This window comes from Saccoglossus kowalevskii, chromosome 9 (assembly GCF_978046115.1).
Source record: "Saccoglossus kowalevskii chromosome 9, keSacKowa6.1, whole genome shotgun sequence".
Taxonomy (NCBI): Eukaryota; Metazoa; Hemichordata; class Enteropneusta; family Harrimaniidae; genus Saccoglossus; species Saccoglossus kowalevskii.
Genome location: NC_140649.1, coordinates 36,884,795 through 36,910,284, shown reverse-complemented (window position 1 = coordinate 36,910,284; position 25,490 = coordinate 36,884,795). Strand labels below are relative to the sequence as shown.

The 25,490-nt window shown below is 36.1% G+C and overlaps 1 protein-coding gene across 1 annotated transcript in view; it reads right to left on the bottom strand.

Annotated features, from left to right (window-relative positions):
- LOC102803842 (glycogen debranching enzyme-like) overlaps positions 1 to 25,490 on the bottom strand; it is an 86,837-nt gene that overhangs the window by 57,036 nt on the left and 4,311 nt on the right. The window contains exons 3-5 of the mRNA XM_085503468.1: positions 6,376 to 6,598; positions 2,206 to 2,758; positions 280 to 388 (exon numbers count right to left, since the gene is read on the bottom strand). Coding sequence (XP_085359594.1) covers positions 280 to 388; positions 2,206 to 2,758; positions 6,376 to 6,598 — 885 coding nt within the window. The remainder of the gene's footprint in view (positions 1 to 279; positions 389 to 2,205; positions 2,759 to 6,375; positions 6,599 to 25,490) is intronic.

The following is a 25,490-nucleotide window of genomic DNA, read 5'->3' as shown; positions in this document are numbered from 1 at the left end:
TGCTTGGATTCTAACACTAGCGACTTAGCTAGGGGTCACTGTAAGTCATATTTCAATGATTTTGTATAAATAAAAGCTTTTAATACATACAGTATACATAATGACCAATCAACAGGCAGCAAATTTGCAGGTTTTATGTTATAGCAGGCCATGAGTATGATGGTGAAATGATAAGCTGTTATTCTGTGTCAGGGTACATCTTGGAAATAAGCCAAAAGATGGTATTTTATCGTTGAGTACACAATATGCCTACTACAATAATAAGCCTTGCAATCTTACCTGCTGCTAACTGTCTAAACTGTTTCACAGACTCATCAACATTAACTTGCACAAATTCAGATAACTTGTATTGTGGTAGTACATCACATAGAAGTACAGACCTTATAGCCTGTAAGATAACAAAATATACAAGGTATAACATACATTGTATAACCATCTTATCACATGCACAAGTTGCATATCACCACAGTGTGACGTAACACAGGGCATCATCAAAAACTTGTATCACAGCAGTGTTATTGTGGCTCAAATTGATGTCAATCATACAGTTGGATTATTTATAACTATTCAGTCAGCTACATGTATTAGAGTATAAATGCATGTGTCAAGCATTTGGGTGAAGTTAGATGGGTAGTTTTCATGGAGGTGAGAATCACCTTACAAACACCTATATCCAGGATTTTGCGTGATGTTGATTCCCTGATTGTTATAAACAAATGTTCAGAAACGGGCTATTCAACATTTGCAAGCATTGTACATAGTTACATAGTTACAGTGAGGCACATTAAAATGAATATCCAGGATCTGGGACTTTTGTTACATGTACATGTGTGAATTAAATATAGTATTGCGTCAATGTGTGGAGTGTGGTGGGCAGAAAAAATTCTAATTCTAATTCTGTCTGGTAAAACGTAACATTGTCACGATTGCAGCCTCTATTAGTTGAGCCCTGAAAGATTACACATTTACATATATACAAGTATACATCTGTAAAGGGCTTGCTCGTGATCAGTAATAATTAAATTTTACTTGAAAAGAAAACTAATTTGTCATGATGCGCCTGGCTGCTGTGAAAGTGCAAGTAGACATTGTTTTTAAACAGAGGTCAGACTGTTGATTTGTCAAATACATGTTGTTACAACATCAGTGATTCGCTGAAGTCAGCTCATTGGATTATTATTATTTTTTGGCAATAAACTGTAATATTTGGATTTTCAATCATTAATTGTGACTGTGTTCACCTCCCATTGATTTCAGTTTTTTGTGTCTTGGTTAATCTTGAAACCACTATATAGCTGGAATGTCGACTAACCTTGTGAAACTACAAAACACAGGGGCCATCGCTCAACTTGAAGCCAAGTTGTAGTTAGTAGCATGGAAATTTAACGTGATAACTACACATACACTGCCATAACTCACACAAATAAGGTTGTAATGTTAGATTTATTTTAGATTATAATTTTTTTTTAATTATTGCTTCATTTCACTTGGTCCATGTTGTCTGCTAAAGTGTATACCTTACAATTTATGTATACATCAACAGTACAGAAAGTAAACCCAGACATGTTGATTTACTTTACAAATACAATGTACTAGCATTTGTCCCAATGCTGTGTATAGTGTACAAATTAAGGAGAAGTGGTTTATCAGAATGACTAGTGTCGTTATTTGCATATCCGAATGGGGCATTCTCATTGGTTGATCGGTACGACATGCTGACGAGTTACAGATGGTGAAATGAATGAATGTGCATAAGTATCACAAGAAGTTTGAATGTGATCCGTTCAGACATGTCTGAGATACAAATGAATTTACACACACAGACAATCTATAAAATCCCTGTTTTCATGTCCCAGTGGGAGCTAATAAAAGAACAGCCCATTAGTATGTGTTATAAATCACCACTATCAGAATTACAGGTCTTTATGACGTCATAGCTTACATCATCACACACAATAAAGTAAATTCATTCCAACAAACAGGTAGTGATTCATAACAACAATAATGAACAATACAGCATCAGATTTGATTCAAGGAAAGTTGTGGACGCAATAAAATACACATTAGCTTGTCACAGACCATTCTCCTCATCCAATACGGTGCTGCAATGAATTCATTATTTTTTAAATAACAAACATGAATCTGGTTAATAAAATAATGTGTGACAGTGTTTCCTAAATGGAATGTGAAAAATAACAGACTTACTTGTAAATGGTTATCATGATTGATGACTTTTGGTACACCTTTGTGTTCCCACTTTCCAGCAATAACATCTAGTGTAAAATGCCACAGAATACGATCCAGTAAGTAAGCAGGTTTGAGATGTGGAGAGTTTACCATATTATATGAACATTCTGGATGTTTATGAATCCAAGGACTATCAAAAGATGAATGATTCCACACCACGTCTGTAATACTCAGCATATGGAATTCCATGTTGAGCTTTGTAACAAAGTCACCCACATCTTGGTATGTGATTTTCTTGCCATCATTGTTGAACACTGGATTTAGTTGATCCTGGTTTCGCAATGAGTAAGAGGATTCAGAGGCTCCCAGTTCCTGCAACGGGGTGAAGTGAAGTACATTGTAGTACGTCTCTCTGCCGACTTGTAGTCTTTGCTCCCATTGTGGAAAAGGTCCCAGGCTTTTTGCCAGCACTGTTTGCAAGCAGATACAGTCAAGTGGAAGGATTTCATTCTCAGGCCCAATTTTCAGTGTTGGATCAACCACAAAGAAACCAGATCCCTGTTTCATTAAACTAGAAAATAAATAAAACAAAACATGAATGTCATAGTCCTTGTATTCAAACAAAATGTATTCAAAAAATAAAATACTTTAAATATCTAAATACTAACTATGTAGGTTGATGGCAGAAAAATGTGCAAAATATTTTGTTCCTTCACTGTTCCTTTGCTGTAAATTTTTTTTTCAACTGTTTGAAATTTTAACTGTTTTAATGTTTTACATTTCTGAAAAAGCACTAATAATACAAATTTGATTGAAGATTGAATCACATAATAACACAACCTATGGTATTACCTAAATACATGGAGTATAGTACTTGTGTGCAAACTTTCAACTGAATTTGGCAATATATTAGTTAAGGTATTGCATTGGACTAGAATACAAACAAAATGGCCACTAGTTGGCGCTTTTTGTTCGAATCTTGATAAAAATATGACATACAGATGTAACAATGTGCATGATGATACATGATACAAAATTTGAATGAACTTGAATACAATCAATACACATGTTTTATAGAGACATAAATTGCACAGATAAAAACTAGAGACTATATCCTGAGAAAAAAGAAATTGAAAATTGAAGACGCTTGTGTATAGATGGCAAGCAAAAGAATGCACAAAAGTACACATACATGTAAACCAAAAATTAGGACTTATTTTGACCATTCATTTATTCAAGCACATACATGTACCTAGCAAATATGTTGTATGCGAAAAGACAAGATCATTTTATTCAACAGAACAGGTGTGAAAATCAATTTTCTACGTTGGGCACCAATTTGAATGTGGGACACACCAAATCAAACTAGGTTAACAAATTATAAAACTGTGGGTATCATTTCTTAATATTAATTTAAGTTATCACAACCACGGGAAAAGTATTATGCACAACAACAGTAATGATGGACACAGATACTTTCATCATTCATTAAAATTAAGGACCAGAAAGTGTGTCTAGACGATGAGCAACTCAAACTATTGAGACATCTACAGGCAACATATTATGAGGGACTGTCATTATGCAACTTTAAACTATATTTATCCATCAAATAATAACTAACGATAAATTACCTCAAGTAAAAACGAAAACCATGACACACTGTACACATTATAAGAAATAGACTTTGTAATCTTCAGATAAACTATCTTGTATCTATTTTGATAAAGATCCAACATGTGGCAATGACAGGTCTTAGGGAAGAGTAGGAAATCAAACTCGCGGTTTACCGCGGTCATTACCGCGGTGGTGGTGGGTGCTCGCCGGTCTACCGCATTTTATGCAAATTTATGCATAGATTCCATGACCCCGGTTTACCGCGGTCGTGTGCGGTAGGCTGGCATGGCAATTTACACCCTATTGTTAAGACTATGAATGGACACCATAGACTGGGAAACTAAAGGTTACTTGCCGCCAAGTTCAAATAATAAAAATCGAGTGGTACCAGAAGATTGGAAAAATCGTCTCTATTAGTTCGCAGAAGAACACTATTTTATTTTCACGAGTCTTGGTATAACATCGCAAAGCAACCCAGAATAATGTAGACCCCACATAATGTAAAATAATATCACATTATTTTGAATTTACATCATGTATAGTCTCTGGATTTATTTTAAAAGATTAATGTTTCACGTATACCAATATAATTGGGCGAAGTATAAATTCCAAGTGTAAAACACTCGATGAGAGGCCGCAGTTTACGTTACCTCGAGACCATGCACTAAGTAGGAAAAGCAAGCCGAAGTCGAAGAGGGAGTGTCACACACTTGGTGCTACAATATATACTACAACAACTGGGCGATCAGCGAAAAAAATAGCGCACTTCTTGGCGAAACTGACTAATCTAATAAACCTTGGCCCAAGTTTAACCCCAAGTCACGCGCTGAACAAGTAGGTTGTTACCTTGGTGACCATTCGCGCTCCGCGCGTTGACCTTTTTATTATACACATCCCATTACGCAAATTTTTACTGGCTCTGTGTTGCCTACGTAAAAATTGTTACCGTTCTGGTTGTGAATATTTCACCATTGCCGACGTGATAATGCGTTGCCTTCGTAATAATTACGCAAACTTATTTTCCATTGTTTACGTACTGGCTGTGAATATTTCAACTTTGCCGACTTGATAATGCGTTGGCTTCGTAATAATTGCGCAAACTTGTTTTTCATTGTTTACGTGCTGGCTGTGAATATTTCAACTTTGCCGACTTGATAATGCGTTGCCTTTGCAATAATTATGCAAACTTATTTTTTATACCCCTGTCGACACCTCGAGTCAGGCTGCTATCACCCTTTCTATTTCAGTAATTGACGGTCTGTAGGTGTTAAGTTATCACCTCCAACTGATTGAGCGGGCAATTTAATACGAGATAATGCCAGACTTAGTTTTTCTACTTTAAAAAACTGACGGCAAAACACAATACAATCGTCCGGAGCCATCGAACTACGCGACTTAGTCGAAACCGCGACTTACTGCCTCAGAGACGGGGCCACTGAATAACTGTTGTTGATAATGATATTGTAAACAAACACACACACACAAAACATTAAAGCCAGAAAAGTCAAGTCAAGAAACAACATTTCAAATAATAATAATTATGGTTTGACATCTATATCATTTTGAAATAAACTAAATTTCATGTAAATAAAATCCTTACTGTAATACTAAAATAAAATCTTTACTGTAATTTCAAACTCGGGGCAGCGTACTTTGAATGCAGAGTATTCGATCGCTTACATTTAGAGTGAAAAAAACAAAACAACATCAGGTGCTTTTGAACTACGTGCGGTTGGCACAGTAACGGGCAATGACCTCAGCGGTTCACACGCAAGGAAATTCTAATCGAGCCAGCTAGCATTATCGTACGGTATCATAAACTCAATAATTATTCATTCAAAATGCCTTACACACTCACGAGTACCATGGAACACGAACATGTAACAGAAAAATAACGTCTTTTGTTTAAAAAAAGATTCTGTCAACCAAGAATACATGCGCAAGGCAAGATTTATGAAACGAAACAGAAAATAATCATGTCAGTGCAATGCAGACAGCCTGACCTGTTTTGATTAGTTCGCCCGTTTCTCGTTTGCTGGCCATTTTTTCTGGAGTGTGACACAAATGGTGAACATGATACTGCCAAATCAATCAAGAACCAGGATACGGCTTGGATACGCTGAAACTTTGTAAATCGTCCTCTTTTCAATTGTAAACTTTATTCCAGTGTAATAAAGGTATACTTGCATGTACCATGAAAAATTGTATCGCATCACTTTGGAAATTTACGCTAAATACATGTACTAAATACTAAACAAGCGCACATATCGTATTCATTTACAGCATCGGATTTTAAAACAATGACTCGTGGAATCACAAAGAAACTGTTAAGTACGTATTTCACACATTACCGAGGACCGCGGTAGAGACCGGTACAGCGGTAGAGACCCCTAATTATAAGCAGTCCGCGGCTCTCCCCGGCGTTCTGCGGTACACCGCGGTAATGACCGCGGTGCACCGCCCGTTTGATTTCCTACTCTTCCCTTAATTGATTGTTTATTTACCTCCTCTCAGAAAAGAAAGTATTACATTTCATGCCAACAAAGAAAGACACATATCATAGATGCAACTCACCTTTTATCATAGTCAAAGAAATACTGAAATGATCCAGCACTTTGGAGATTGACTTCACAGAAACTATCGGACTGATCACATTTGCTCTTAGAATGCGACTGCCATGCTAATTCATAGTATTCTCCACGATCAAACTTCTTATCTGTAGATGGTGGGTGATTGCAGAAGACTCTCACTTTCCTGTGTTGTAAGGAAGGGCCAAGGATAAAATGCAATTTCCAGCCTGAAATAAAACATACATGTAAGATTGGGTACTGTGAACTATTTTATTTTTGGTAATACTTATTTTCTGATATATTTTATGATTTGGACAGCATTAGAAGTGTTCATGCTACACAAAGTACCGGTATGGGCTAAGATTTAAGCTAAACTCATATTTTTGCATATCGAAAAAAATGTATTTAACCTCTTCCCCGTGCTAAGAAAATGTGTGTGAACGCTACTATTGAAAGCACAACATTGACAACCATGGGCTACTATTGTCTTGCATTGTTGTTGTAGGAGGGGTTTCTGTAAGTCTAAAATCAAAAAAGATGCTCCATCGTTTATGTTATAAATTATTAACAATGATAATTACACAACTGGAATTTGAATAATCTACAGTGAGTAGACCTTTAGTGTCATTGTCCATTGCTACAACAGAATCTTTCAGTTTTCTCATAATACCGGTACCGTTGAAAAAGTTTTTTCAAAACATTTTCAAAATAGTTGCCCTTATATTTACGAACATAGTTCACCTTGCTTATTATATGCAAGTAGGGCAGTAGGATATTTAATTAGGTGATTTATTTTTACAATTTATTTTATAAATTACACATAATTAAAATATGTAATCTAAATCGTGTGTATGCTATATAACACAATGGTTATGTAACAATGCGATACCATGTAATTTAACAATGTATAACAGGGGTAAACAACAATGTAACAAGATATTATATGGTTAATATGGTCACTCTCAGACAACTAATAAACAGACTAGCAATGTCGTAAGAATTAATGTAACAGAATGGTTAATGCACGATTACTAAAAAAGTTCTTTAGTAACTGTGGTTAAGGCAATGGAAGTTTGCAACATAATAGCTATTATAATAATTGTAAACATCGCAACTCAATGATTAATGTAATATAACAATGTAATGTAATCATGTAATACAATGATTAATGTAATATAACAATGTAATGTAATCATGTAATACAATGATGATCGTAATATAACAATGTAATGTAATCGTGTAATACAATGATGAATGTAATATAACAATGTAATGTAATCGTGTAATACAATGATGAATGTAATATAACAATGTAATGTAATCATGTAATACAATGATGAATGTAATCCCCAAATAGGATTTGAACAAAAATGATGAATAACCAATCTACTACTACCAGTCATTAAATGACTGATGTGATGAATTACAGGTTATTTTTCATACCATAACATTACAATACATGATAATTTATAGGATTATAAATTATTTAAACTAATTCACTTTGTAAGAAAAATGAGAACGCGTACATGTAAATATGAATACTTCTTGTGTCAGCAATTGAATGTTGTATGAAGTTTGTAACAACCAGTTTTCACCTCATACAAATCAAAATAAACTGACTTCATAACAATTACCATACAGTTGACATTTGCTTTTAATTATCTACAAAGTGTTTCTAAAAGTCACAAATAGTATCCACTCTCAATGTAGATAAACTCTCACACCTGTATGGTGTGAAATCTATCTGACTAACATACACATAAAACAAGCCATGCATGGCACAGTCCCTGTTAGTTATCAAATTTAAGATATATAGTTTTGCTTATAGTAATATAGCTGGAACATAACCATGTCACGAATATGATTACTTGTCCATATTGAGAGATATTGCTCCGGAACAGCATTCAAAATCAGACATTTTGAATACATGTATATATATAACATGATGTATAACGAATGTATAAAATTTGAATATAATCAGTCAAAGCATTTAAGAGATATGGCTCTAGAAGCCCATTCATTAAAACAAAATGGCCGCCAGACAGCCATTTTGAATCCGATCTGAAAAATAAATGATGTGCATCAAGAACCTGTAATGTCTAATATATGTACCAAGTTTGAACGAAATCCATCCATAAATGCCAGAAATGCTTGATATTTGATTTTTTTTAGCACAAAAATGGCCACCATTTGGCCATTTTGAATAGGATCGTCAAACCAATTTATCTGTCTATCTATGACACGATGTATAATGAATATTTAAAATTTGTACATAATCAGTGAAATCAAGTCAGAGATATGGCACGAGAACCACATTCATTAAAACAAAATGGCCACCATTCGGCCATTTTGAATCTTATCTAAAAAACAAAATTATTTGCATCAAGATCCCATAATGTTCAATGTATATACCAAGTTTGAAGAAAATCCATCTGTAAACAGCCGAGAAATGCTTGATTTTTAGGATTTTTTAGCACAAAAATGGCCACCATTCGGCCATCTTGAATCAGATCATAAAACAAAATGATGTGCATCAAGGTCCTATAATGTCTAATGTATATACCAAGTTTGAACAAAATCCATCTGTAAACAGCTGAGAAATACTTGATTTTGATGATTTTTAGCACAAAAATGGCCGCCATTCGGCCATCTTGAATCAGATCGTGAAACAAATTGACGTGCATATGTATAATATCATGTATGATGTATGTGTGAAGTTTGATTGTGATTGGTCCTGTCATTTCTAAGAAACAGGTCCGGACACACGCACACACGCACGGACACACAGAGGTCAAAACATAAGTCCCCGTTTTCGGACTGCGTCCGATCGGGGACTAATAAATGAGTAGTAAAGAGGCAGAGTTGATAATGTCAAATCACAAATAACATATGAAATCAATCTATAGTGAAATTGTTTTTTCATATTTAAAGTAGCCGTGTTATCAGAACTGCATGTCTGTATTCTACTAGTCTGTTCTTCTATATAATATAATACTTCACAAAACATCCTGATTAATTATAACCACAGTTATAAAAATCTGTTTTAGTAACCGTGTTATGACCAAGCACAACTTTGACTTGTTTGAATTTACTACTAGTCTTGCCTGTAAATGTGCAACTGACACTTAGAACAATGAAGATCTATTAAAATTAGCTACTGTAAAATACTTTATTTTCGCTTGGAATTAATTTTCGCTATTTTCGTTGCAGGAATAAGGCAGTGAAAAAAAAATCCAGCAAATATACTTTTTTTCTCATATTTTGCATTCAACTCGTCAAAAATCAGTGAAAATAAAATCCACACAAAACACCTAAACAGTCTATTCAGCAAAAATGTTTACAGTATTATCAATATACCGGCACATGTACATGTAGATATTCATTGAGTGAGCTGCACCAGTGCATTTTTGTCATTTAAAAAGAAACAGAGTTGTGTTCAAGGGTGTGAAGTCGTATTCAGATATCTAATTTACCCAAAAAGAAACTTTATTTTAAGCTTTTCAATAGTAGAAATGAAACAACTACAACAGTTCAGTTGGATTATTCCTTATGCAACATGCAATGTTCTTTTATCCCATTTACCACATCAAGTATGTTCACATGACATTTTTTTTTGGTATAATTTCCTGATACAATCAGTATTCAAAAAGGGTACACCATAACCACAGAGATAAACGAGCAGCAGAAGTAGATGTGAACATGTTCGCCATGTTGAGATTTAACTACATACAAGCAGGGCTCAAAATTAGGAATAAAGATAACAAATTCTTGCGTCTCAGCTTCCATTATCCAAAATTAATAACCCAACTGAACTATCAGAAATTTTTAAATAATTAAAGGTCTTTCCACTGAAATACCAAAATAATCACCAGTAAGTACATATATCTGTATAGATTATCCTATACAAAGTGAGTTGGTTTTTTCTACATATGCAATTGCAAAATAGTTTTCACAACTGGTGTAGCTCACCAAGCTAGGCTCTCAAAACAAATGTTATTTTCAAGCAGTAACAAAGCACTATTCTCATGTCATTTTATATCTATTGTTAGTTACTACAGCTTGCTGTGCAGCATATGGAGATACGAACACATACAAATGTAATAAACTTATCTATGTTATGAATATCAGTTATGCTAGGTATTTTAGAGGATGACCAACATAAATCATTCACTATCAATGTATGAGAAGTGTAAATTAAACATCAACCATGACCACAAGAAATAGAACAGCAACAATGCAGTACAAGAAACTGATTACTTAGGTTATATTGCATTGCTCACAAAACAATGTCACATAAATGCACTGCAATAATGCTGTTATTTGCAAAATAAAACTTATTTTTACTATGATACCATCATACATATTTTCATGACTCTTTGCTATTCAAATTAATTATTCACATTTAGCTTTAAAATTATTTAACATCTACAAAATGACATGCATCTATTTAAAGTGGTTGTAAATTTCTAATATTATACATACACAGCCTAAACACTTTCAACAATCAAGTTGTTTTACAATATTGTACACTGTATATCACTAGCTTATACTGTTACGGTGAATGTCACAATATTCGTATTAAACATTTTATGCATGTTTGAACAGTTCACAAAGTAAAAGAAGTAATGTTTTTATTTCAGCGATAAAACTGGGTAAAAATGTCAAAAGTGGATTACCCCCAACAGAGCACCCATTGTTTAACCAATATTTGAAAATGGTAATACAAAATGTATTTAATAATATTGTGAGCTTGATTGAGAGATTATATCATCATTCTCCTTTCAAACACCCCCCCCCCCACCCTCAAATAAATTCACTGGGTACATGTAACTCATTAGACTCCTATTATGTGCTACATAGACAGCAGTAAAAATGCAATAATGAAATATTAAAACAGAAAAACAGATCAGAAATCAAATAGGGAGCAAAATATTAATAGGTTGAAATCAAGTGAACATTTAGTTTGTGTTATGGACCAGGCATAAAACCTGAGGCATCACATATTATTTTGTAGGATGGAAAATGGAGTACATATAAATACCGGTAGTGGACCATTTATAGTGGTTGTACATGTATATATTCAGCTGGTTCTACATGTATGAGTGTATTGACTTGATTTTTAGTCTCTGTCTTGTGAGTACAGTACACTTTTACTGTAAACTGCTTTAATTTCAATAGCCGAAAAATGCAAAATTTTGTAGCAGTGACACAGGGTGTTGATGATTTTTACAAACCATTATGACGCAAGTGCAAAATAAACAGCACACTGATACCACGTTCCAACTAGAACAAGTTACATGGACATAAGTTGGGCTCAATAATTAAAAAGAAAAGGATCTCATAATCTTGTGTAACCAGCATAACCAGCAATTTTCACAAGAGGTAAAGGATATGGTCACTGGATATTAAACACAATTGTGCTGACTTATAGACAGGCCATTCTTCAGCTGACCATACATTTCTTTCTTTCATGTACTTTTTCATTTGAGCAGTAAGAATCTAAATAACATATCATGATGCGTACAATATACATTTATACACCAGTCTTTAGGTATAATAAAATACAAATTACTTTAGATGACTGATTCATTTTCTCTATACGTGTCTATACATGTCTACCTTTTTTTGATCATCAACCTGAAAAAAAAAATAACATTACCAAAAACTTATTTTTTTTGAGTAACTTGGCTAAAAATTGTATTAAATAAAGTTATGCGTAATTTATTAACTAAGTTCACTTCACTAAAATATCATTGCTACTTTGAGAGTAAAATAGTTGTCCTACATGTTTGAATTCAAAATAGAAAGGCCCAATGGCAATACAGGAAATAAGTCAAGAATCAGGTATGCATCTCAGACTAATCTTAGTGACAAATGCTTCACATCAAATATTGACTATACCGGGTATATCCAAATTTGAGAATGATTGAGTTATGATGACTACAGACATGATGGTAACAACTATACCTAACTACTGTAAAATCTGTATTAGAAACCGCGGCTTCTATTAAAATGGTACAATCCAATAGAGGGGGTGCAGCTTCTATTAGAGCATCTACACATATGAGAAATGATGATTTTTTGGTTCCCAATTGTTTAAAAAGAATGGGTGCGACTTCTATTAGGGATGCGGCTTCTAATACAGATTTTACGGTACTTCTTTAGCATTACAGGCCAGGTAAAAAGGGTGAACAGATGTTTTGTACATACATATATTATACATATGCAATTCATGACGTACAATATAAGCTATAAGTAATAAATAAATAAGTAGTGTTTGTAATGTATAGAACTTTGTATAAATCATGCGGATTTGAAAAAGCCAGGGCTGAAACATTTAATGTACAATGTATTTACATAATGAAATCAATGTAATCTAAAATGAGAGAGTAGAATGGTACCTGGTAGTAATGATTTATTTATACGACACTAGACAGCATAACATTTTTATTTATTAACCCATCATGTCAGACTGAATTCAGGTGTAACAATTTTATGCAAATGAGCATCTATATTTAGTAACTTATTAAAAACATATACCAGTAAATATTATGTGAAGAATAGTATACAAATGCATACTTTTATATATGGTGCCATGGTAACACCTATTGTTAGGGTTAGTAATTCAATGCTGTAGACATAATGGATAAATAAATTGTTGGCTATGTACATGTACATGTAGTCTATTGGGAGAGGATGACCCAGTAAACATGTGATATTACTGTACACCTGTAATGATATAAGTGTTAGTTAGTGTTAGTTATTTTTTATGTTTTCAGAATTTATTACTTTATTGTACTTTTCATCAAAAAGTATGGAGTATGATAGCAATAAAGATTCTATTGTATTGTATTCTATTTCATTCAACTTTAATAGTAGCGATAATAACATCTAAACATAAATAGACCTAAGGTTAGCAAACTACGCTTCCAGAAGATTTGGATTCACAATAGTAGTCAGAAAACAGTGGCTATTTTATAATCAGTCTTACATTACATGTCGAACAATTTACCATTGTACTGGCAATGTACGTCCTGGCGTTTAATTTTAAATTACCGGATAGTTTTAAAATCCTACAAGTGAACAACTTCATTACGTCAATCACAAACCGTAAACAAGATAGAAATAAATAGTTTCTGACTCGACCTGTCAAAATATGCAAGACCCATTGAATAATACCCAAATAAACAGTAGGTTACAATACCAATTTACACAATGCTGTAACACAAATAATACAACTCAATTGTTTGAGGTGCAAATCAATCCAATTTTGTTTACAAAATGCTTGGGAAAGATATTGTGAAATGTGTGAATGCTGTTCCATTAGACAAGCATGGTATACAAAATGTCAAGCTTTTTTCTAATCTACAAATCCATTATTTATAGAGAAATATTTTAGACAACTTGAAATACATGTAGGTCTGTAAACTGAGAACAGACTTCTCAAGGTAGAGTGAACCAAGTGAGTATTGGTCACCAAATCCGGGAGGAGAATAACACACTGGAGAGGAGCACTTGTAGCCAAGGTGTTTACTGCTCAACTGCTAGGCCTGGAACTGAGTCTAAATACTCACCAGATGTTCCATACAATGTATCAATATCATTATGCAAATAGCTAAACTAAACTTCATAGCCTCAAATCATTACAAGGTCATACATTTTGTACATGTATGTGATTTAATAACTATCGCTATGTTACTAAAAATATGCTAGGCTCCCATGAAAAAGTAAAACAATTTTAAATGGTGAAATAAATTACCAGGTATACACAGCAACTATAATACAGTTATCTGAAGAAAGTGTTCATATATAATATATATGTGAATAGAAGACTATAAATAGTGTCAGTGTGTTGTCACCCAGCCTTTATAGGGTATCGTTCAAACTATAACAGGGAACTGAATCACAATCCTTGTGGGTTCAGTGAATATAAAGCTACAATGCACAGTAATTTGACAGTATTTTCAATATCACATGAATGACCTAACATGTCTCAGTTTATTAAATAAGATGGAAAACACACTATTGATGAAGAATACATCTAAGAATGTGTAATGTTGCCATGGGAATGCCATTTTAAATTGCATTCATGTAGGACATTACAGGAATACAATGTACATGTACATGTATTTGGTTTATATATTTTGGATGGCGATTTTCATGGTTGGGTTGGAGCATTTGACCATAATTCCCTCCACTAATTGAGCTTGGAACAAATATATATTTTTGCAGGTGGTTGAATTGTAGTGGTTGAAAAATACAAAATATATTTTTTTTGAGTGGTTCAATCATTATAGTGGGGTTTTACACAGTGGAAGCAGGAAAAAATGTGAAACATGCATATATACATGTAGCACAGAAAGACCCAAGATTTTAAATAAGAAACTTGGATAGTTAGCATTGGAGTGTAATCACTTCCAGCCAAAAGGTTTACCTGATTGAGAAAAATAATAAATTATTGTTTTAGCAGAACTAACTAGTAGAAGAATTACGAAACACAACAGAAAGTTGAAAGTTGGTGTGTAATCTTTCGTATATAGAACATAGAGCTAAAATATTAATGGGTGATCAAACCTGTACATTACACATCAAAGGAAGCTGTAGATAGAATGCATGTGTGCTGAGGGTATGGGAGGCATATGAAGCAGAAATAGAAGATATTTGAACATATAAATTTGAGAAGCCTCTTGGTTAAAATATAGGTAGGTCTCTGCTCTTTGGGAGCACAATGAGAAAGAAAGACCACAGTATTTAAGTTTATAATACTAACAGAAAATATTGAAACAAAAGAAATACATTTGATTGTACATGTATATGATCTGTAGTTTGCAGACTTTGATTTATCACAGCACACCTACATACCAAGTTAAATTTAAATCACACATGTTATTGAGACAATTTATGAAAATTAGATTAATATTATGCATGGAATTCAAACCTAAACTAATCATGTCTGGGCATCCATCATCTAGGCACTAAATTCCATTGAAATCTTTTGTGTGCTCTTAACAATACAATTGTTAAAGATATCAGTGGACACATACACACTTTTGTACAATTTGGCATTTTGTTCGACATAGCACCAACCTCGTCTGATCTAAACTGTTGAATCATGGGGCCAAAAAAAAAATTGTTTTGTTGCCCTCAGCGACCGACTGAAAAATATGAAATATCAGGTCGGTTTTCTTTTTTTTTTTTAATATTAACAAGTCATTGAAAATGAAACAGTCCCCGTTAAGTTCTCTTTGTGCTCGTCATATTAAAGCGGAGGGGTTGTCGCGAGCGTGTCCTTGAAACTTGAGTTCCAAGTGGCGTATACAACAGATTGTTTATTTACATCAAAACACGTGTTTCGTGTCATAGTAATATGGCCAAAATAAAAACAGCCGTTATTCAGCCATCTTTGAACTGATTATGAAACACACTGATATGTATGATGTATGTGCCAAATACGAATGAAAATGGTACATAAATTGTGGAAATATAGTAGTAAGGCCAAAAAGTCAGATGGCTGTCAATCGGCCATCCTTGACCAGATTTTGAAACAAATTGTCATGGATATGCATCCTAACATGTATAAAGTACATGTATGTGCCAAATTTGAATGAAAATTGACAGAGCACGTCCAAGATACCGCATAAAAAAACAAAAACAAGATGCCTGCCAGTCGACCATCTTTGATCCATCATGGACATGTATCCTAACATGTATAATCTATGTACCAAGTTTGAATGAAAACTGACAAAGCATGTCCAAAATACAACATTTTCAAAAAACAAGATGGCTGTCAGTCGGCCATTTTGAATCGAATCGCTAAACCACTGCATGTGCATATGTCCCACATAAGGTACTAGGCACATGCAAAGAATGAACGGAATCGGTCCACAGGATTCTGAAATATGACGTTGGATAGACTGATGCACGGACAGACGGACACACGGACGGTCAGACGGACAGGCTCAGGAACTCACGGACGGTCGGGGACATGTATCCTAACATGTATGATCTATGTACTAAATTTGAATGAAAACTGACAAAGCATGTCCAAAATACGACATTTTCAAAAAACAAGATGGCTGCCAGTCGACCATCTTTGATCCAATTGTGAAATAAATCATCATGGACATGTATCCTAACATGTATAATCTATGTACCAAGTTTGAATGAAAACTGACAAAGCATGTCCAAAATACAACATTTTCAAAAAACAAGATGGCTGCCAGTCGGCCATTTTGAATCGAATCGCTAAACCACTGCATGTGCATATGTCCCACATAAGGTACTAGGCACATGCAAAGAATGAACGGAATCGATCCACAGGATTCTGAAATATGACATAGGATAGACTGACGCACGGAGAGACCAACACACGGACGGTCAGACGGACTGACTCAGGAACTCACGGACGGTCGGGGACATGTATCCTAACATGCATGATCTATGTATTAAATTTGAATGAAAACTGACAAAGCATGTCCAAAATACGACATTTTCAAAAAACAAGATGGCTGCCAGTCGACCATCTTTGATCCAATTGTGAAATAAATCATCATGGACATGTATCCTAACATGTATAATCTATGTACCAAGTTTGAATGAAAACTGACAAAGCATGTCCAAAATACAACATTTTCAAAAAACAAGATGGCTGCCAGTCGGCCATTTTGAATCGAATCGCTAAACCACTGCATGTGCATATGTCCCACATAAAGTACTAGGCACATGCAAAGAATGAACGGAATCGGTCCAAGGGACTCTGAGATATGACTCCGGACGGACGCACGGACACACGGATGGACGGAGACCGAATTATAAGTCCCTGTTTTCGGACTTTGTCCGAACGGGGACTAACAAGCAGCATATCGGCTGAGATAGCTCCGCTGTTAGCAATGTACATTTCAATTAAAGAACTGAAGACATCATTAGAAAATGAACAATATGTATAGTATCAAAGCAATCGGACTTACAGTTTTTAACAAGAAGTCGAAAATATTACTTTTTACCAAAAATGAAAAAAATATTCACCAAAATAAAAGAATCGAAGATATCATCACGAAATGAACAAATCTGAGAAAAGTCTACATGTAGTATCTATATACGTAATATCAAAGCAATTGAACTATTGGTTTTTAACAAGAAGTCAAAAATATCACTTTTTACCAAAAATGACAAAAATATTCACCAAAATTAGAGAATTGAAGATATCATTACAAAATGAACAAATGTGAGAGAGGTCCACATATAGTACCTATATATTTAATATCAAAGAAATTGGACTTGTGGTTTTTAACAAGAAGTTGAAAATATCACTTTTTACCAAAAATGACAAACATATTCACCAAAATTAGAGAATTAAAGATATCATTACGAATTGAACAAACCTGAGAGAGGTCCACATGTATGATGATGTATGATTCTTGAGATACATGTATCAGTGGAACAGACGGACGGACACACACACACACACATACACATACAGACACACTATCCGGTAACTGCAGACTTCCATTGTGTGCTTTGCACACTGAAGTAATAAATACAGCACTTCATGGCAGGAACTATTTCACATTCAGTGTTTGCATATGATTAAAAACATTCAAAAATGTTTTCCAACACACTTAAACATTACTTCATAAATTCTGATGGAGCATAAATGTAAATGTTATTGCAATAAAAATAAGTGTCCAACCCTTATACTGCGTACCATATGCACTTTTATATTGACCTAACATATAGAGTTAAAAAATGTGAATTTTGAAGCCATGTACCCTCGGCACTGAGTGGGTCGAGTATGGTACAGACAGGGTAACCGCAAGGAATCCCATTGTGTGCAGCACACACAAGAATCAAAAATGACAATGTAACACAACTGTGAGACTTCAGTGACATCACCATATTATATTTTTATTATTATAGTTCTGACCACGTATACATTTTTGTACCTTATTAAAGAGTGTGATTTACATATACTGGTATAATACATGTATTTGCACCTATATACTCAGTATGCATGTTGGTAGTGAACAACAGTAAACCAAAAAAACTAAATGCAGCTTTGTTTTACTACCTCCTTCTCTCTTTGTGCATGCATGTCCTTGAAATTTTCATCAAGAAGATGTGTAATGTATGAGATTGTTACTGGTAGATGCATGTGATAAGTATATCATCAGAAACAAGTACTGGGTCACAATGACCTTAGCTACATACATCATAGAGGTACATGTAACGACTCCCAGTTAAAACATCTCTATTCATACTGGTTGATTAACCATGTAATAAATACTTATCACTAGCAGATGAGCATACACTTAAAATCTCTGACATAAACAAACCAGTACAATTTTGTTATATTTAAACATACCATGGAGGTAAAAAGAGAAGGAGTCACAGCCAAAATAATCCTCCTAAACTTATTTTGTTTTAGCCAAGTTTAATCCTATAATTCCCTTTGTCTTATCGTCCTTTCACCCCAGGATCGTCGCCAACGCATCATTTCACTCAAGCGTTGCTGCGTACAGTACGCACTCCAAGGTCTTATTTTACAGTGTCGCAGTAAAAGCCAAAGGACATAAAGCATGCGTCTTTTATACGCAGAGGAATCGTGTTTGTGAGAACGGGAAAGTTGTAATTTTTCGTTTTTCAGCACATTTCCCGTTGTATTTTTGAATCAGTAATATTGTAATATTTCGAAACCTTGCTAGTACTGTCTTTTAGTCCAAAATAAAGATCGTTTAATGTTCCTTGCAATGGTGCATGACATGGACTGCACCGCGTTGTACCAGAGACTGAATTTTGAGGTTCGAAATGACACTTTTTGAAGTTTATATCCTGTGTATGTCCTACTTCCTATGGCAGTGCGTCAATTTTCTTTATACACCATGTACAAGAAAATCGCTGCATTTTTTTGTTTTCGTGCAATCATTTCGTTCACAGCAAATGCAAAAAAATTCGTCTGTAATATGCTCTGCGATTTCGTTTATAGCAGTTTCAGCATCGTAGTCAAACTCGTGCGCGTTATCGATCGTCGCCATATTTGTTTATAAGAATTTGACTAGAATTGTCACGAAAATTGCCGAGTGCTGCCGAAGGCGTCCGTAGTATGCTAATACATGGTAATCCTCACTGCGCTAAGAGGAAACTCTCCTCCTTGATCCGTTCGGCAAATAAACTCCCTGATCTATGTACAAACAGCGGCGACCATCCTGGTACCTCTGATCTAAGCTTGGCTGTGACTCCTTTTTTTACCTCCATGAACATACCATAACAAATATTTGCATCATCAAAAATGCACTGGAAATATCACACTAAGTGCACCATCTCATCTGATTAGGAAACAGAACTGTGATTTTGTTTGTCAGCTGTGACATAGGAAAGCTTTTTTAGGATGACTAAAGGACAATAAATGAATGACAATGAATCAAACAAATTTTCAATCTAAAATTGTACTTCTGTAACTTCAAGGGAGTTGTTTCAGTCATTAATCATTATTTGGATCATCCAAATCACTGTATAGAATATAGAATTATCAGCTGGGTTTTATTCTTACATGTCTGTATCTTTTATGGATGCACATGCCCACACTAATATAGCAAACATGGTATTTTCTTTTAACCTTATTTGCCATTTTTAAAACTGATAACTATAATTAGTTCAAATGTATGCACTGTATTTGCTCAATTAGTGGCGCATACAAATGATACAAAGGGTGTCTTTAGCAAAATTAACTCAAATTTCAATGATCTACTATCCAGTAAATGCATATTTTGGTTTGAATGGGCTTCTAATAAACTTACCGGGTATATTATAATAGAGAAAATATGGTCCAATCACTGATTTAAAATTCTTTCAAGTATTTTCATTAGTTTTATAAATGCACTGGCATGTTGTAATAGTTGAAGAACTCAAGAAATAAGAAAATATTTTTACATTAGAAAATTACCATTTAAAAGAAAAATTGATCATTATGTTGACTGCATGATGGGTCCTGAGGACAAAGGTCAAATCAGATACTGTGTCATCCATGTTGTTACAGTGTTTACCGTACGTTTTGTTTTGATGATTCTTTTGATGATTCGTTTGACTTTTCGTCAATAAAAAGCAAGTAACAAGCAAATGAACCAATAAATTGGTGTTAGTTCTTCTGTTCTTAAGTAGCTAGGCTATTTCAGGAATGATGAGGGAACTTGTTTCTACTTTTCCCATGGCGTGATTAACGCAACTGCTTGTGACAATCACTTCACGCATCTAGCCATTGTTTTTCGTTTACTTATTCGGCCAGTTGTTCCCTCCAGACATCAAATTCATTGTCCCAGTTGGCACCTATGTCACTATCTGTCTTTTACTTTTTTGTTTTATCGCTTGTATCAAGGTTTCTCAATAACGTAGTTGGGACATCTTCCGGGACTCTTGAAACAGCTCTTCATCGAAAACAAAGGAGGGTGCTGAAGATAAATAGAGGGGCTCTACAAATTGAAGAGGGGTGCAAATAAATTATAAAGGGCGCTGCGCCCCTTTTAAACCCCTAGTGGAGAACACTGGCTGTAAACCAATCAATTTTCATTGTTAATAATAGCAATAGTATGGTAATTTAGCTCAATGATGGGAGACGAAATGAGTCATTGTGACTGACTTAAGGTAGCAGGATAGTTTTTTTGCATGAAAAATGTAAACACCTATAATCGGAATAAATTTTACAAGAAACCATACAATCTATACATGTTTGGAAAGCTCTTGACTTGTATTTTCCTATTATTAATATTTTGTGAACATTGTGTTTGTTTTAGCGTCACGTGATTCTGAAAATCAGCGGGGCTGATAATTTAACTAACGCAAATAAAATTTTAATTGTCATCTCTACAGTCATTCATGCGATCAAAAACTTTACACTGTTTTGAAGCAAAGGATATGAAGTTTAAATCCGTATTTCTATTTTTTGCATTAAGTTTTTTTTTTCTTTCCGAAAATCACAAATTTCAAGCACGTTTTTTGGTGTTAAAGTTAGAGTATACCGTTGGTTTGCACGAGGTTTGTGAAAAAAAGCAAAAGAATTTTGCAAATATGCAAATACGGATATGAAGCCAACATATCAAAGTATAAGAAAAGCTAAACGGCGACATCGTAGCGCTATTCACTGAAACGCCATTTAAAATTAGGTCAACGGTAATTGCCAAAAACCGAACACCGAGAAATCGGCACTTTTATGATTTCAAACTTCAATCAACGTTAACTCCCGTTTCAGCAGCAAAATTTACATGGGCTAATTGTAAATAAAATGCTTTGAAAGTTGTTTTCGAGAAAAATCATGAACCGACATTTATATCTGTGAAAAACTTTGTTTTTTGGCCGTTTTCTTTCACGCTATGGAGTTTTGTGACGGTCTGTGCTGATAACGAACGGTGACGTCATTCATTAAAGCTTGGATTATGCAAAGTGGGCGGTTCTGTTTGCGAGTAACAAACAATACAGAGACTACACTTGGCAGTTGAAGTGTTTGCAAATACAGTGTATTTATTTTTGGGCACAGGAAGTAAAGTAAGCAAATAACACCGAATAAACGGCAAGGTAAAGACTATGTCTAATTATAGTAAATACGTACTGCGTGCGTGACTAGAACCGGCGCTCGCGTACGGCACCTAATCGCCTAGCTTCACGCCACTACACGTCTTCCCCTCGGCCACCGGGCATCCCCAAAAAAGGATGCTTAATAACCGAGCTTATTACGTGCAGAGAACGTGAAACCCGTCCACGCGATACGCGCCACACAGCATGGCCAGAATGCGGCAAAGGCCTTCATATCTGGCTGTAGTAGGATGGTGAAAGTAATGGTACAGCATTTTAACAGTGAATAAGTACTGAGAAATAATTTTTAAACTCATAGTTGCTGTCGACATAGGAAGTAAAGTAAGCAAATAACACCGAATAAACGGCAAGGTAAAGACTATGTCTAATTATAGTAAATACGTACTGCGTGCGTGACTAGAACCGGCGCTCGCGTACGGCACCTAATCGCCTAGCTTCACGCCACTACACGTCTTCCCCTCGGCCACCGGGCATCCCCAAAAAAGGATGCTTAATAACCGAGCTTATTACGTGCAGAGAACGTGAAACCCGTCCACGCGATACGCGCCACACAGCATGGCCAGAATGCGGCAAAGGCCTTCATATCTGGCTGTAGTAGGATGGTGAAAGTAATGGTACAGCATTTTAACAGTGAATAAGTACTGAGAAATAATTTTTAAACTCATAGTTGCTGTCGACATAGGAAGTAAAGTAAGCAAATAACACCGAATAAACGGCAAGGTAAAGACTATGTCTAATTATAGTAAATACGTACTGCGTGCGTGACTAGAACCGGCGCTCGCGTACGGCACCTAATCGCCTAGCTTCACGCCACTACACGTCTTCCCCTCGGCCACCGGGCATCCCCAAAAAAGGATGCTTAATAACCGAGCTTATTACGTGCAGAGAACGTGAAACCCGTCCACGCGATACGCGCCACACAGCATGGCCAGAATGCGGCAAAGGCCTTCATATCTGGCTGTAGTAGGATGGTGAAAGTAATGGTACAGCATTTTAACAGTGAATAAGTACTGAGAAATAATTTTTAAACTCATAGTTGCTGTCGACATAGGAAGTAAAGTAAGCAAATAACACCGAATAAACGGCAAGGTAAAGACTATGTCTAATTATAGTAAATACGTACTGCGTGCGTGACTAGAACCGGCGCTCGCGTACGGCACCTAATCGCCTAGCTTCACGCCACTACACGTCTTCCCCTCGGCCACCGGGCATCCCCAAAAAAGGATGCTTAATAACCGAGCTTATTACGTGCAGAGAGAACGTGAAACCCGTCCACGCGATACGCGCCACACAGCATGGCCAGAATGCGGCAAAGGCCTTCATATCTGGCTGTAGTAGGATGGTGAAAGTAATGGTACAGCATTTTAACAGTGAATAAGTACTGAGAAATAATTTTTAAACTCATAGTTGCTGTCGACATAGGAAGTAAAGTAAGCAAATAACACCGAATAAACGGCAAGGTAAAGACTATGTCTAATTATAGTAAATACGTACTGCGTGCGTGACTAGAACCGGCGCTCGCGTACGGCACCTAATCGCCTAGCTTCACGCCACTACACGTCTTCCCCTCGGCCACCGGGCATCCCCAAAAAAGGATGCTTAATAACCGAGCTTATTACGTGCAGAGAACGTGAAACCCGTCCACGCGATACGCGCCACACAGCATGGCCAGAATGCGGCAAAGGCCTTCATATCTGGCTGTAGTAGGATGGTGAAAGTAATGGTACAGCATTTTAACAGTGAATAAGTACTGAGAAATAATTTTTAAACTCATAGTTGCTGTCGACATAGGAAGTAAAGTAAGCAAATAACACCGAATAAACGGCAAGGTAAAGACTATGTCTAATTATAGTAAATACGTACTGCGTGCGTGACTAGAACCGGCGCTCGCGTACGGCACCTAATCGCCTAGCTTCACGCCACTACACGTCTTCCCCTCGGCCACCGGGCATCCCCAAAAAAGGATGCTTAATAACCGAGCTTATTACGTGCAGAGAACGTGAAACCCGTCCACGCGATACGCGCCACACAGCATGGCCAGAATGCGGCAAAGGCCTTCATATCTGGCTGTAGTAGGATGGTGAAAGTAATGGTACAGCATTTTAACAGTGAATAAGTACTGAGAAATAATTTTTAAACTCATAGTTGCTGTCGACATAGGAAGTAAAGTAAGCAAATAACACCGAATAAACGGCAAGGTAAAGACTATGTCTAATTATAGTAAATACGTACTGCGTGCGTGACTAGAACCGGCGCTCGCGTACGGCACCTAATCGCCTAGCTTCACGCCACTACACGTCTTCCCCTCGGCCACCGGGCATCCCCAAAAAAGGATGCTTAATAACCGAGCTTATTACGTGCAGAGAACGTGAAACCCGTCCACGCGATACGCGCCACACAACATGGCCAGAATGCGGCAAAGGCCTTCATATCTGGCTGTAGTAGGATGGTGAAAGTAATGGTACAGCATTTTAACAGTGAATAAGTACTGAGAAATAATTTTTAAACTCATAGTTGCTGTCGACATAGGAAGTAAAGTAAGCAAATAACACCGAATAAACGGCAAGGTAAAGACTATGTCTAATTATAGTAAATACGTACTGCGTGCGTGACTAGAACCGGCGCTCGCGTACGGCACCTAATCGCCTAGCTTCACGCCACTACACGTCTTCCCCTCGGCCACCGGGCATCCCCAAAAAAGGATGCTTAATAACCGAGCTTATTACGTGCAGAGAACGTGAAACCCGTCCACGCGATACGCGCCACACAGCATGGCCAGAATGCGGCAAAGGCCTTCATATCTGGCTGTAGTAGGATGGTGAAAGTAATGGTACAGCATTTTAACAGTGAATAAGTACTGAGAAATAATTTTTAAACTCATAGTTGCTGTCGACATAGGAAGTAAAGTAAGCAAATAACACCGAATAAACGGCAAGGTAAAGACTATGTCTAATTATAGTAAATACGTACTGCGTGCGTGACTAGAACCGGCGCTCGCGTACGGCACCTAATCGCCTAGCTTCACGCCACTACACGTCTTCCCCTCGGCCACCGGGCATCCCCAAAAAAGGATGCTTAATAACCGAGCTTATTACGTGCAGAGAACGTGAAACCCGTCCACGCGATACGCGCCACACAGCATGGCCAGAATGCGGCAAAGGCCTTCATATCTGGCTGTAGTAGGATGGTGAAAGTAATGGTACAGCATTTTAACAGTGAATAAGTACTGAGAAATAATTTTTAAACTCATAGTTGCTGTCGACATAGGAAGTAAAGTAAGCAAATAACACCGAATAAACGGCAAGGTAAAGACTATGTCTAATTATAGTAAATACGTACTGCGTGCGTGACTAGAACCGGCGCTCGCGTACGGCACCTAATCGCCTAGCTTTCACGTTCTCTGCACGTAATAAGCTCGGTTATTAAGCATCCTTTTTTGGGGATGCCCGGTGGCCGAGGGGAAGACGTGTAGTGGCGTGAAGCTAGGCGATTAGGTGCCGTACGCGAGCGCCGGTTCTAGTCACGCACGCAGTACGTATT